Raw genomic sequence first — 17,118 nt, forward strand, 5'->3', positions numbered from 1 at the left:
ATTTTTATTAATTTTACGCTATTGCAAACTTCTATTGTTAGACAACAGCTCATATGTTTGACTGTAAAGGGCGGCTGACTCAAAGTTTCCTCTAGTTATACTTCTATTTCATATATTTTGTGTTTGAATATTTTTTAATTGTATAAAAAAAATGTTTGAAATATTGTGTTGTAGTCTGAACATTTGGAGATATGATTGTTACTACTATCAACCCGCGTCTTATCGCATTTTTTTTAATAAGAGTAATAAATTTAAAAAGAATTTTTAGTGTTAAACACTTAATTTCGAAGGTTCTAAAAATTTATCAGATTTTCATTTGATATTTTTTGCACAATTTTACATTTTTCTGATTTCATGAGGGTTATTTTATATATGTTTGTACATATTGTAATTTGCCAAATGTGTTTCAATTATGAAGGTAACGTAATATTATCTATGTGTCCTAATATTAAATAGGTAAAATGTTGTATGTAAATAAGTATATAAACAGTTTTAATTCTGTATAGAATAAACTTTGTAAAAAGTATGATATATGCAACAAATGGATTTTACGTAGTGTTTATGTAAACTATTTTGTAAATAAATATTCAAATATAAATAAAAGATAAAAATTATGAAAGTATTATTTATTACTTAAGATAAAATGTACAAAACTGGAATATTACATTTTTGGTATGCAGGTAAAGCTTAGTACTAAAACCTATATTTATCCCTATATTTGGTTCGTGACTATCACAATTTGTCTTACAAACTATTTACCGTATAACGTCTTTTTACACAAAGTATTATTCACTATCACGTTTGACCATTGGTCCACTCGCCTTCCATTCTCCATACAGAAAAGGCGTAGCTTAGTTTATCTTGTGCTAAGTATTTCCCGTGTTCACTCCCGACATCACTGCTATCGCTACTCGCCGTAGATTCACTGTTAGACAGGATTTGGTACAAAAATTCTATATATTGGGTAGCCAATTGCAGGGTCTGTATTTTGGATAGCTTATCGCTGGGCAGAGATGGAATGATTTGTCGTAAACTCGCGAACGCCTCGTTCAAGCTTTGGGTTCGTTGCCGCTCTCTGACATTCGCCATCACTCGTTGTATCTGCATCTCTTCGAAGGATTGCGTTTTCTTGCGAGACGATTTTGATGACCTTTTCTTTGTTCGTCTATGCTCGTCGCTCTCCTCACTGTGTTCTTCAGTTGAAGCGCGGTATGTTGACTCCACGGAGGGCGCCTCGGCTTCGTAGTAAGGGCCTAGTCTGTCTTGGGAATTTGAGTCTTCAAAATAAAAGTTTCGGTACTGCCGCTGCCCGTACATGGGATCGTATGCGAACTGTTGCTGGTAATCCCTTTCTTCGTTATCGAATATAACATTTGCAGGCCAAGGTTGTTGAAGCGGCCGTTCCGACCCGTTGCTGAGGTCCATTAGGTGTGTTGGTGAAGACGACACGAAACCCTGCATTTCCGTATCACGTTTGACTTGGATCGGCGCGTAACCGTAGTATTCGTCCTCTTCAGGACATTCGTTTTCGCGTTTGATAGGCACTCTTTCACAGTCGTAACTCATAGTTTGAAACGCGGGCGCGAGGTGGGTAGCGTCGTGCAACATGTGCGGTTAATGCGCGTCTAGAAACTGACTGAATGTCTTGAGACGCCCTGCCCCTGCCCGATTTTCATTGACAAGACAAAAAAACGGACCGGTTTCGGTGCAAGCGCCTCCCGCTCGGCGCACCTCCCACTCTTGCAGGGTTGTATGCGTTAGAGTGAGATGGCGCTACGGTCTATCAATGCTTATCTTGTCCTGTCCGTCTTTAGGGTCGCATTTACCTATATTATGTACTTTGTATATTTGCTCGGACGCCATATTGATTTCACCAATAAAGCATCCTGTCTTTGATTTACAGTCCGGCATTATATTTCAGTTTTTAACTTGCATAAGACATTGCGAAATTCGTTGTCTGATGATGGCTAGGGATTTTGCGAAGTTAATAAGGCTTGAAAAGAACAATTAAATATTATTTTTTACGTTTTAGCCTAGGTGACAGAGTTTCGGCGCCACCCTTGCTTCTAAGTTTTTATGTGTCTCGTCGGGCGGTCGCCGATTAGACTAAAAATAATCCTGACGTAATCAGGGATCCCACGGACCCAAGCTTTACAATAATATAAATATTTAATATTATGTTTATCGTCTTAACTCTGAACAGATCGCCTTGACGTGATCTGGATAGTGTTATTACATGACAGACATTTTATAATGGCCATGCGAGGATAATTACTACGAGTCTGGATTGTAACAATTAATATAGAATACCAAGTTATAGGTAAAGCGTAATACAGATAATCAGCAATTGAATACACTAAAGAAAATACAATATACCTACCGCCTACATCCTGTAACCTTTGCTATTATAGGTGGAATATGGGTATCATAAAGGTAAGTTAATAAGTAAAGGCAAGATAGTTAGATGTTTTTAAAGCTATATTTAACTTTTACATGTGACATGCGTAAAACATAATTTTCTTCTTGCGTAGATTTTGAAAAATCACGTTCTAAAGGTGGGAACTGACCAATGTTACGAAGTGTAATGTAACATGTAATGTAATGTTGTACAGCGAGCATTCGTGCAGTCAGTACGTCGTGTTACGTTGTTTTTCCCCGTAACACGACGTACTGACTGCACGGAATACTCGCTGTGTAACATTACATTACATGTTACATTACACCTCGTAACGTTGGTCAGTTCCCACCTTTAATCATCCAAACGAATAAATTTTGAACATTTTTTAAACGTGGAACTACCTATGTGTAACAACAAAAAAATTCTGAAAATTTTCAAATTCAAAAGACTGATCATAAAAATTTAATAGGTATATTCTAGATCTGTACTATAAATCGAAGTACTAAATATATGTTTAAACTGTAAATCATTCGAAATTATCAAGTAAGATTTGATTAATCTAACTTGATAATTTCGAATGACTATATGTATATATACATATATAGGTATATGATGATATTATATATAGGTATAAATATAAATCGCAAAATATGTTGGTAAGCGCAAAACTCGAAGACGGCTGGACCAATGCGAGTAATTTTTATTTTATTTATTCCTTGAACTCTGAGGAAATGTCTTTACGGAGATAAATATTAGAAAAAAAACATGAAAATGTTTGTTATTTCGTTCTTAGGTTTTTATTCCGGAAAAGCGAACAGTTTCTATGGAATAGCATAGCAAAATGTTACAATAATATGTAGCCAAAAAATAGGCTAAGTAAAAAATCATATTAAGGCGAAACGAAGTTCGCGGGGACAGCTAATAAATGCACTAAAAAAGATTTAATTAAAAGTAGTACTAAATTAAACGATAAACTGTTATCTATTAAAAAATTATATATCTAAGAATATTTTCATCGCATCACCCACCTTGAACTTCGGTAGAGGATTTATCAAACTTTCAAACATGAAATATAAACATCCAAATATAAAACACCCAAAAGGGGTTTGGTATATTTCGGGAATAATTACCAACCGCAGGAACGACGAGTGACGATATGTTAATAGCATCATTATTCAATACTGTATTTTTAAAATTACAATGCCGTATTTCTCGATGAACTATAAAATTCTGTATGTATAAGCAACGATTTTAATATTGGACCACAAGTATTTGTAGATGTTTGAAAGCAGGTGATTTATACAGGAAATAAAATGAGATGTGTGCTACAGTAGGGTCCGGATTTGGCCCATTTAAGGAGACTTCGATGGATATTTTGGTATATTCAAAAACAAGCGTACCTACTTGATGTATAAAAATGGTAATAGGTATATGCCTATGTATTCCTTTAGAATCTGCTACGTAATAATACAGTTTTAGGTAGGTAAACTTTATAATTTTATAGACAATAGTCAAATCATTTATTCCAATTAGACCACCTAAAATGGCACTTTTGAACGTTAAATAAAATATAAAGATGATTCTAGTCGCCCCTTCCAAAAGGTAGTTTCGTGTGGAAAAGAATGGGCAAGAAACTCCACACTTATTCTTTTAAAATAGGATTTACAATATTTTGTATACATTAGTTAAATAATTATATGTGAAGACAATGTACTCCTAGAATAAAATTACTATACTAAAATAGGCTCAAAGTATTACTAACAAATTAAGCAATGCAGTGGATAGGTCAATGATTGTGTTGTTAGTATACCTATGTAGGTACGTGTTCCTCACATATATTTTTGATTCTGGTTTTAAATAATCTCCTTCCTTTAAGTTTCTGTATCAGCGAATAACAGAGCAGTGTTGGTCTAGTGGCTTCAGTGTGCGACTTTCATCATTGAGATGATAGGTTCAATCCACGGCTGTGCACCAATGGACTTCAGTCTATGTGCCCATTTAAAATTCGCTCGAACAGTGAAGGACAATATCGTGAGACAACCGGCTTGCCTTAGACCCAAAGAGCCGACGGCATGTGTCAAGCACACACAGATCACCTATTTGCCTATTAGATTGTCAAATGATCATGAAACATACTGAAATCTGAGGCCCGGACCTAAAAAGGATGTAGCACCACTGGTTTGTTTGTTTTTTATCAGCGAATATTTCCGATAAGATCGCAATACTTAGTTACAATTATGTGGTCTGCGCTGGGAACATAAAATTATTTAAATATGGCATAATATCGCGTATCTAATACTGCGATTTTCAGACCAGGTGTGTGTTTACTTGCCTAAAGCAAATTTATAAATGAAACAAAAATAACCTAATCTATCTCGTGCCTCATTTGTCCAAATAACTCATTTATTTCCAAGTGATTCCAAAAAGTTACAAAGTCCGTTCAAAATTATTTAAATTTTTTAAGCGCATTTTCTCGGAGATTTGCATTGACTCATTGCAACATCTGTTGAACACTTGCCTATAACTTCCATTCATAATACTTACACCGTTATCTTAAAACTTAAACACCCCGATAAACTTTTGTCAATGAAGTTGTAATTAGGGCTTGAAAAATGTAAAAATTGTAAATATAGAATTTAGTGCTATGTATGTAGGTATATATACTATATTAGCAATTGCCATATTTATCACGAATAAACAGCAAAATTTGACTTAGGTTTATACATATTATATAGAAAATAGAGACCCACACGTCCAATCTAGGTTTTAGAACATCTCCGCGGTGGTCTCTCGTCTTAATCTTTGTTTTGTGATGGGTTGATCTGCCTTGCGTTGTCAAAAAAATGGTTGGCTGTGACGAGGTATGGAATGCAGTGGTATCCTTCTGTGAGGAAGTAATGCTACAGAAGGAGACAGCAGAACGAAAGAGGGAGCGCTTTAGGATGAATCCTAGGGTTAGACGCGGAGTAAATAGGAGAAGATATGCCCATCTCCTACATTCACCAGTGTGTTGTACACTGGAGGTTTTTTGAGCGTAACATCCCATTGAGTTCCCGGTAGAATGCGAGAGCGACCCCAGCACCTGTAACGCAGTTTTGTAGAAACTACTCGAGGTGGTTTTAGTGGATATTGCTCACCAAGTCTCTGAATAGCACAGATTCTGATGTGGGCCGAGTCCCACATACCCCTGCAATGTCTGGTGGCAGGGGATGCGCAAATTCATTTCTACCTTGGATATAAAAAAGGTCTTAAAACATTGGAATTTATTTGAATTTTGCATTGTAGCGTCCTCACTATAAAATCTGTGTTAAGAAAGCCAGTTCCTTAGCGAAGACATGTTAATGATTAAAATTTAGTTCGGTTACTTTAGCAGTTTTATAAAATTGTATAAAAATGCAATATGTAACAAGGCGAAATACTTCCAGTAATATATCAGTGCTAGCGAGCAAAATATGATATTTTATTCTACATTAATGTATCCATATAAAATACAAGCCAACTGAGTCCATATCAATCACGCAGCCACATACAACAAGAAACATCATATATTACATATCTCAAAATTCATCGCCATTAATACGATAATTAAAATATATGACGAATATGTTCCCAAAAAGAAGTCAGCTTCATTTACTTTTAACTGTTTATTTCCCTAAGTTCATACAACATAGTTGCTAAAAATACTCGAAATAATAAGTCAATAAATCTTGTCGATGTAATTTGAAATTGCACTTTTTAATCTTAGATAAGAGTTTAATGATTTTATTGCTCTAGTCCTAGATTTCCTGTAAGCCCATTGTGCCGAAAGCCGCGTTTATTATTAAAACTATGATCAATTGCTACCTGCTTCTAGCATTTCTCGTAAAAAAATGTAAGTAACGTTGCAACTTGCATATATTATTACGTAAGTTATGCTGGCTCTATTCAAAATAACAACCTAGTATCATAATATAATATTAACCTATCTGTAGTAAGATTAAACTACCCCTCGCTTATCAAATCGGTTATATAAATGGTGATTAGACAAGCATATTTCATACATTTGTGTGTATATGTAGGGACAAGGTGTGACATTGGTTCTAGAATAGAAATAGGCCAAATTCATGCCGTATTTATTGTACTTGTAATGCTTTTAGGTATGTTTATAAAACCGAAAACTGCACTTTTAACCGACTTCCCGAAGAATGAGGTTCACATTGATCTGGATGATCTAGAATTCGGATTTTATGCGAAACGGTCCCATAAAGGGTTTTGTAATCTGATATATATACATATAGTATAGTTTGTTACTGTATTCTATAGTTTCCAAGATCTGCCAGCATTAAAGGTACACTGCCACAGGGACCAAACTCCCAAAAATTTAGGTTAAGAATAAGTAATATGTATATTTGTTGGAAATAAATACTTTCAAGTTATAAACGCCTCCTGAAAATTTAAAAACGCACGTCATCGTTTTAACCTTATTAATTGCGATTAAAAGTCTATGGTTTATATCGATAAATCAAACGGTAGATTCATGATTAAGTTATTATCAATTTTAGTGAAATTTATATTTCCTAGGTACTTATCGATTACGATAATCCCTTCTAAAGTAGGGTAAAGATACCCTGTCATCCCCCTGTTTTAAGAACACAGATGTTTTAGCTGTGAGATTAACGCTTTCGTTTATTTTGTTAAGAGTTTTACGGCTTAGTTTATTTTCTATTTGTTCGGGTTTGCGGTTGAAAGTGACACCTGATTTAGATAACAAGATTATTCTATCGCATTGAAAGTGTTTGCATACTCGTAATTTACAAGACCTCTTTTTTGCATGCATATTCGAGAACACAAATAAGAACACAGTTTAGACAATTGAAGGTAACGCTTACTCGCTATTTAAGCTTAAGAGAGAAAAATGAAACATTATTTATACGTAAGAAGATATATAGAAAGTCTATTATCAATAAAACACTTTTCACATTATGTCTGAAATCAATTAATGATAGGCGTTTTAGCGAGGACAAACTCATCCAACTATATTTATTGCGATAGACTAAAGTTTTAATACATAAATAGGTTTATTTTGATGATGCCGTAGGGACTAAATTAAATAATAATAATTACATAATAAGGTTTCGAAAGCCCATCCGCTGCATTGGCGAGCTACCGTCTGCCAATTTTTATTTTTACTAATACTAAAGGATTACTAAACGAGATACCTACATAGTTATAATAATGTTAAATTATTCCTTTATTTGCAAAGAAAGTACGTTCAGGTTGATTAATTATTAAAAATACCGCACAATAAGCCATATTAAAATAGCTATACAAACGTCATGATAAAAATAACAGTTAAGATATATTTTTATAATTGTTGTATAAACTTATGATCTATCTAATCACCTTTCCATGCTTTCAACATTTCGCGGCTATATACCTATAACTTTTAAGAAGGTTATTAAATAGTTCGATAGCGTATTTTTTTAATATGTAAGTATATATTTACTTTTAATTTCTTTTATTTTATATTCATCTAGTATAAAGGATATTATTACTATAGAAATATAAAAGAGCTAATTACTACATATTTTATAATAACATAGATAGTTTCAGGCCCGACATTACAGCATATTCTTAGCTCTCCTTTGCTAAGAAGAAAAATATGTCTAATAATCTTTGGTCTCATAAGGCTACATAACATGATATTTTATACCGAGTAGTATTTAAACAGTGGTATGTTTCGGCAAAGCGTTTTGAAGTAACGCAAAGCAACATTTAATATTACATCGTAAAATATTTATTCCTCGACTTTGTCTTATTACTTTCCCACGTAAACATCTGCGCGCAATATGCCAAAATAGTGACCGATTGACCATTGTTTTATTCCGGATAGTAAAAATGGAGATTAGGTTCTAAACGGCAATAAATAATAACGTTTTTAAATGTTCAGTCATAAACTGCAGCTGGGTTGAGAAAATACGTCGCGATAGCAATTCATAGTCCAGTCGGTTACCTGTTTCAACTGATAAGCTATTGTTCTAGATTATTAATACCAAACATCTGTTGCAGTTTTTGGAAACGGATTAATGGTAAATTCCAATACAATTCGGCGAACCTCTTTATGCAACATATAGCAGGTAAAATATTGAGGTAATTATGATATTGGAAGCAAATATATTTTAGTATCATTTTGGCAAATATTTAATCCGATTCGTATAAATGTAGATCGTAAAATTAACGATTTATTCGAGATACTTTACAAATGTTTTGAATTAAACATTAACTAATAATAGATATTACGATGAATGTCTATGGTTCGGATATAATATAAATTTAATTAAACAAATTTTCTCAAACATAATGAAATGTCTTACCTACTTGTTTTGATAATTTAAGCTTTATATAATAAAACAGATATATATATATATATATATTATTAAATATAGCATATTATACATTATATATATAGATATTTTATTTACAATCAAGTATACAGTATTTACAATTTTCTTAACCTACAAAGTAATAATAAAAATAATTAAAAAGAAAATCATAACAAATTTAAAAAGTTTGTTCCCTGTGGCAGTGTACCTCTAAAGCTGGCAGCTTTTCCTCGCTGTGTTGCGATACTTATTCGTTTTGATAATTAGCTCTTATATTTAGAATAATAGAAATGTATCATAAATATTTATAAATAATCTGCGCGGTCTATATATTGTCGTTTCAGGGTGTACCTCCAGCGGCTCGGTGATCGCACAGATGCGTCCCATGTGTGGCGACTGAAGCTCCTCGCTATTAAGACCATAATACTCTAAATACGTAGGAATTTTCACGATTGTACCTACTAGAATAAGCGCACAAGTGTGTTTTTAGTATGTATGATAATATGTATTACTATTGTTTTGTGTAGTATTTGCGGTGAACGCCAATATATTGAGTAATATTTGTACTTTGATTTATTATAATTAAATTTTACGAAAAATGGAAAGTAAAAACCATTTTCCATGTTCTTTATAACGTTAGATACTTAGAACATATTAATATTTAATATCTATAGTGTGAGTATAATATGATAATAAATTAATTTTATTATAGTGGTGATCAATTACAATATAATATAAGAGCTTTTATTCAAAACAAAGGAAAGCTTACTCAAAACTCTTGCATAAAGATCACATTAAAAATTAGTTATTTCTAGTCAATAGCTTTCATTTGTAATTAATAATGCATTTTATAACTTGTACGTGATGAATAAAAAGAGGTTTTTTTTTAATTTTGACATTTTAATATATCTCATATTTGTTAGCTGTGTTTTATGTTTTTATTTAAATGTGTATTCCGTTTTTAGCTTTTATGTGTTGTATAATTGTGTAAATATTATATATTATATTATAAGTGTCGCTGTGGTGATACTGGACATCAAATAAATTAATAAAATAACTTATTATTTTATTATAAGAGTATAATTATACAAAAAAATAATTTGTGTCATTAATATTTTTATTAACTACGTCCTAATTAAGATTGGAACATGGTCACACCATCTCCCTGTGTTGTCCGGTTCACACGAATTGTTTTGTTTCAGTCGTTACTCTTAGGTAAGGCTACCCCGAGCATTCCTATCAATCTTACCTACTCGGAACGTAGCCAAATGGCAACTACATATATAACACAAAACGTTCATACAGTGTAGATATTAGGAATCCAATTCAATAATCTTGCATGCCAAACATTGAACATTTGCTGCATTTTTATTTCAAATAATCTACACTATTCTACACAGTATTAAATTTCAATTAATAAATACTTTAAAAAGCAGTGGCGCTAAAACCTTTTAAGGTCTGGCCCTCAGATTTCTGTATATGTTTCATGATCATTTGTAAATCTAAAAGACAAGTAGGTGATCAGCCTCCTGTGCCTGGCACACGCCGTCTAATTTGGATCTAAAACAAGCCGGTTTCCTCACAATGTTTTCCTTCACCGTTCGAGCAAATATTACATGCGCACATAAAATGAAAGTCCATTGGTGTGCAGCCAGGGATCGAACTTACGACCTCATTGATAAGGGATAAGAGACGCACGCTGAAGTCACTAAGCCGTGTTGCTAAATACTTACTGTAGTCAAAACTCTACACATAAATTCAAATTACGCAACGAACATTATCGCATCTTTGACATATTGCCACGTATTGCAACGTGTATCGCAAAGTTAATTTTAGTACTTACTACTTGCGCAGCACCTGATGGTTTCCATGCGCACTATAACTGAAAGTACTATTAGCTAGGTAATAACTACAAACTACTTATGTTACAATTCATTTATTAAAAAGAATACAGACTTTAATGTGACGGTGGAACACAAATTGATCACAATTTCTCCGTCAAAAAAATAATAATTAATTACTTAACCAATTTCATAATGACTGTACAAACTGACTTATTGATAAATAATTCATAATTTTATGTTTAAGATTAAAGAATGTACTTAAGGATAATCACAAAAATAACATAAACTTTGAATTGAGTTTAGAACATTTATAGAAACTAAGTACTACTATGTTAATCCCGCTAATGTAAAATGTCATAATTTATTAGTCGATTAATAAAATTATTATTTATAAGGACAAACTCAGCTACGGGATTGAATGGACGCCGAGTTACCGACTGATAAAGAATCATATTCAAATCTTTGGCTTAAGTAAGAGTTATAGAGCAAGATCCCAGGGCCGCCAGACATCACGTATTTTCTGACGGATGAAATGTGGACGATTGGGTAGTGTTAGTATGTACTATGATCGTATGCCTACCTGCTAGTTTGGTCAAACGGCCAATTTCCAGGTATCAGGTAATCAAGGTACACAAAAACATTACTTACTTCACGTAAATTCTCATGGCTGATTTTTATATATGTTTTCGAGTGTATAGTTAAAAATAAATTGTCAATACTCCCAGACACTTTCCGTCGGCCATATTGCTTAACAGACGCTTTAAGGGTCTCAAAATAATTAGTCAACTTCACGTAAATTCTGACGCTCCATTTTTATATATGTTCATCCGACAACTATTTTAAAAGCTTTGACAAGAAGACAGACCGATCCAAGGGGCCAATCATCCCCTAAACTAAATTTTAATATCTCTATGAGTGAGAGAGCATTATCTACGCGCATGAGACTGAGTGAGACCGACTGCGCTGTTAAAGCCATGAAAATTACTTGAACAGATATTTTATAATTTTAAGAACTATTGTTGACAAGTAAATTATAGCAACAAAAATAAGAAAAAAATTGACACATAATAAATAATACTAAAGTTAGCCGACATTTTTTTTTTTCAATTTATTAATTAGAACTAAAAAATATTTTTTAAAAATACCACTTATATTTAAATAGCAGCAATTTTTTTAATTAATTATTTATTGGAAATTTGGAAACAAAGTGGAAAAATATTAATTCTTCAATATTTCTTAACAGTGGCTTTTAATCTTCATTATCATCATCATCAAATATCAATCTTGAAATTGAATATCTAAATCGTGATCGTCATCATCAGCATTATCCTTATTTTCTTCCTCTGTAAAAAACAAGTTAAACAATGAAGGTCTGAAAAAACTAAAAAGATACAAATAATATGAGAAACGAAAATAATTTACCTGATTGTTCTTCCAGCGACTCACTGACAAAACCCGGTAATTGATCTCCATCGAACCAATGAAAATCATATTTACCATCTTGTAGTGTCCAGCCATTGTTTTCGGGGTTGAAAATATTTATCATCTTCATACTTGCATTGTTCCAAAGCTAGCCCGTCGAAACTGTTGCCAAAGCTCACTTTTACAAGGTGGTAAGTTACTGGCATCGAAGTTTCTTAAATTCTTTCGATTGAATTCTTCATTTATATCAGATACCATGTATGTAAATGATAAACAACTGTAGTCTGGCAGCATCTACATCAATTATTCCAGGAAAATTGTAAACATCACAGATACATTTTTGTATTATGTTGAATACACGTTCTCTTTCATCTACATCACCAACAAAATCCAACGTACCAAAACGGTGAAATGCTTTGTTGGTACTCTTCATTTTTCTTCAAAATATTAAACGGCTTTTGCTTGCCCTTTTTGAATAATAATAATTTTTCAAGTAATTTTCATGGCTTTAACAGCGCAGTCGGTCTCACTCAGTCTCATGCGCGTAGATAATGCTCTCTCACTCATAGAGATATTAAAATTTAGTTTAGAGGATGATTGGCCCCTTGGATCGGTCTGTCTTCTTGTCAAAGCTTTTAAAATAGTTGTAGGATGAACATATATAAAAATGGAGCGTCAGAATTTACGTGAAGTTGACTAATTATTTAGAGACCATTAAAGCGTCTGTTAAGCAATATGGCCGACGGAAAGTGTCTGGGAGTATTGACAATTTATTTTTAACTATACACTCGAAAACATATATAAAAATCAGCCATGAGAATTTACGTGAAGTAAGTAATGTTTTTGTGTACCTTAATTATCTGATACCTGGAAATTGGCCGTTTGACCAAGCTAGCAGGTAGGCATACGATCATAGTACATACTTACACTACCCAATCGTCCACATTTCATCCGTCAGAAAATACGTGATGTCTGGCGGCCCTGGGATCTTGGACCATTAAAATTAAACTATTCTGTGTATAGTTGTTTTCCTAGAATGACAGATATACCGAAAATTCAAAATTACAAGTCAAATTATAATCCTCCTTCGAGATTTTTGGAAGTCAGTTCAAAACGTAACCCTATTTCAGAAATAGATTTAAATAAAACTACTTTTTTATCGATCATAAATTTTGCCAGTTTAAATACAAACAACAGAAATACACGATCATATTTCTTATGAAATTTTCGCGCGTCAGGAAGTATCGGTAGAAAAACTAAGTTAAAAATAGATCGGACCCCTGTGGATGTGACCTGCACAATTCCTGAATCATTTGATATTTTTAAAGTCTATATAACGGTCTTTCAGCGGTGAATATTTTGTCGTGAAATAATAATCATATTTACTGTGAAAGCAAATGAGCGTCGCGTTGATACTTTTAACTCTTCCGGTCGCCTATAGTACCAAAGATATCAACGGCATATAAAATTTTGTATCATATTTGCGCCCGTTTATTTGCACACAAAGTGTTTATTTTTAAATTAGAATTAACACGTAAAACTTCAAAGATGTTCTCTTACTTTATGTGTATTCTTATTTGTAATAAATAAAAGACGATATTATGACTAATACACTGGCAAATATATACGGCCTATTATAATGTACTAAGAAAGTAATTAATTATCTTTGCTGCAAGTGAAGATATACTCTATATCACATAATTAAATAGCTATTAAGTTTTAATGGGATTGTGCTTGCAAAAACGTATGCAATAAAATCAAAAAATCAAAATCAAAATACGTTTATTCAATTTAGATGCTTCTTAGAGCATGCTTATGAATGTCAACAACGTTTACAAAATTCACGAAAGAGCAGGACTACGCCATCCGTTCGCAAAACTACCAGGAGGCCTTGTTCTGAGAAGAACGGGCAAGAAACTCAGCAAGTTTTGCCCTCCCTTTACATTACAATTATTCAAAGGAAAATGTCATAAACCACAACGTCATTAAAGTTACATAAGTAAAAAAAATAAAAATCTGTTCTGTGATTTACCACATTCACCATTACACACATATTCATAACACTTCAAAGATAACAAATCAAATTATAAGAATATAATTAGAACTATTGCCAAGCGTTTTTATCTTCCAGGTAGTCATTGACTGTGTAGTAACCTTTACACATTAAGGTTTTTTTGATATTTGTTTTGAATCTGTTTAAAGGCAGTTCCAATATTTCACTAGGAATCATGTTATAGCAGCGTATACTTAGGCCCATAAATGAAGTATTTATTTTCTGCAACCTGTAAGACGGCTGGAAAAGTTTTCCCTTGATATTCTAGTCTAAAATCACCCATACACCCATGTCCTTCGACGTTGATACATATGGCAAATAGGTGATCCGCTTTCGGTTCCTCACTGTAACAATTTACAGAGGATAACGAAATTCCTGATATATAAACCCTCATATAGACGACATCTCTTAAATTAACTGTAACAATATTTACAGAGTATTACATTTCTCATGGATATACATTATATAGGCGAGGTCTACTAGTCTGTTAATAAGATGATATCATTCCATGCAAAAAACCTCCAATATTATTACTATTCGATATTGGTTTATGTCACGACAGGCCTTTGAAATGCCGCATCTGTTTTGAATGAGCCGGCGCAGGCCTCGTGGCGGTGACTTCTAATGAATGATGCGAATTTCAGCTCAGTGCGCTCTGACAGAGTACTATCTGTTAATGGTATGTCAAGTAGATTGTAACCTTTAGTTGGTATACGGGATAGTTTTAAAAATTAAATAATATACGTGTATAATGCAACAAGGTAATTATTATACCACAGATTACTGACATACCTTTCGGGATTCGAATTCTTCGCGAATATAACGGAATAAACACTATTTATCCAGAGCTTGACATTTTCGGTAGTGGGCTGATTAATTTAAAAAAAGCATTGTTAAGTGCCTATTCCGCTGTTTTACTAGTCGTTTTTTTAGCTTTGCGTAAGTTGTGAAATCTAAAATTGGAAGTGTAATATTTTTATTTTATATTTTAGTTAAAATTTACCATAATTTTCATATATTTTATGTGCTATAGTTTAATATAAAAATAAATAGATTATCGCAAACTAATTGTAATAAAACTTCACGACTTTCTCGTGTAATCAAGATAACGCGGAGATATTTCAGTGCATCAGACAAAATGTTACGTTAAATTGGCAAAAGTACGCGGCAAAAAGTTGGGGCATGTACTTTAAGTTGAAAAGCAACTTCCCATCCAACGACTCCACTGCCGAGGGCAAATTCAGTATTCGCATGTTCAAGTAATTGAGGATTATTTCTAAAAGCAGTGGAATTCAGAAACCAGACTAGTGTGAATTATAATCCAATCAGGAACGGGATCAGACTTTGATCTCAATCTCGTTTCTGAATACTACCCTAAGCTATTGGTCTCTAACTTGGCATGATTATGTGTTGGTAAGGTGACCAACTATTTTTTATTTAAGTACACTTTGCAAGTATTTCATAGGTGAAAAAAAAATAAGAAAAAACGAAACAAACTTTATTTTCTTTTAAAACCCTATTTTTCTTCGGATAGGATTCTTTTGCTAAATGATGGCTAAAGATGTGCGTCAATTAATGCAGCCGAACAACTTTCATTTTGCATATTTGACGGTTAAGACGGCAGATAATGATTTTACAGAAAGTTGCGACTTCTCACTCCAATAATCCCAAGTGAAAATACACTTTCAACAGCAGCATTAGTGCCTGAACAACATAAGGAAATTTCTATTAAAACCATTAAATTTATCACGTGGGATAAGTTCTACTTTAAAATGCCGAAAGATTTCTACCCATCTAAAACTATACAAATTAGTACTTTCAGATTACAGGATTTGAAAACAGTAAGATTTGCGAAAAGAGTAAACAAACTCTGTAAATGAGTATAGTTTAGTTAGAGTATAGTCACCTAAGTGTTGGGGGCAACGCGCATATACCTAATGTTAGTAGTACCTAGGTATTCCACCTAAAACCTAATTTTGCGCATCTAACGACTCGTGCCAACTTACCCAGAACTAACAACCACAACAATAAACTATGTTGAGCTTTTGCCGAAAGCATAGAAAAGTTATTGTATACAAAGAAGCAAATAATGATAATGCAGTTACTTTTGTTTTTGTAAATTATGAATGACGCCGCCGGCAGCTGCCTTTTACGAAAGCTGTAAAATTTATGGCCCCTTGTATTTTGCGGTTCATTTTAATATTTCTGTGTTAAAATCCTACACTACCTATTATTTGTATGGATAATTATCGGTAGTATTAATTTGTAGCGTACGTGTCCGTCACACGTATCTATATATTGTATATCATAGACGTATAGTCGTATAGGTTTGGCTATAGCCAAATTAGAAGGTATTTAGGAACTTAAAAAAATATGTTATCATAAATCTATTCCTCAGTTCAGTTTAGTTAATAACTCTATGTGGCATTATTGTTATGGAAAAATCCTGATTTCAAATGAACAATTGTTTAATAAATAATTTACGTTGTAGGCACAGTAAGCATAGGAGAAAGAGTATTTAAGAAGTAATCCGGGCAATGTCAAGTTCGGACACATTATTAAAGGGAAATATTTATTTTTACACAATTAGTTAGAAATGGTTATCCACAATAATCAGTATCATCATTTGAACCACCGAAAACAATACTTCATTATAGAAACTATCTAGCATTGTTTCTAGTTTTATTAGAGAGATATATAGTATAGGTAAAGTTTCTTTTATATATTTTTAACAAAAGTAAGTCATCATATTATCGGCTCGGTGACTACTAATATAAAATAGTTATGGTAAACGGTAATCGATCCCCTAATTATAATAAATATGCGTGCACTAAAGGTAGTCTAGCTTAGGTAACCATTATATTTTTACATCTACATTATAAAAAACCTTATATTTAATTATAATAACCTATAACAGGTCTTTTTCGTCTAGGGTAGGTAGGTACTTAGGTAAGAATATTTTAATAGTATTACAGAGGATTGGAAGATGGTCAGGATTTACCTTATTTTCCAGGCTTTTAAGAAGAAATGCTAGTAACT

The 17,118-nt window shown here is 32.8% G+C and overlaps 1 protein-coding gene across 1 annotated transcript; it reads right to left on the reverse strand.

Annotated features, from left to right (window-relative positions):
- Positions 1-611: 611 nt before the first annotated feature.
- LOC125060966 (twist-related protein-like) lies at positions 612-1,681 on the reverse strand. Its single transcript, XM_047666097.1, has one exon. It carries the CDS (start codon positions 1,606-1,608, stop codon positions 796-798), a length of 813 nt encoding a protein of 270 aa, XP_047522053.1. The 5' UTR covers positions 1,609-1,681; the 3' UTR covers positions 612-795.
- Positions 1,682-17,118: the final 15,437 nt, after the last annotated feature.

Source organism: Pieris napi, chromosome 22, assembly GCF_905475465.1.
Source record: "Pieris napi chromosome 22, ilPieNapi1.2, whole genome shotgun sequence".
In the NCBI taxonomy this organism is placed as follows: Eukaryota; Metazoa; Arthropoda; class Insecta; order Lepidoptera; family Pieridae; genus Pieris; species Pieris napi.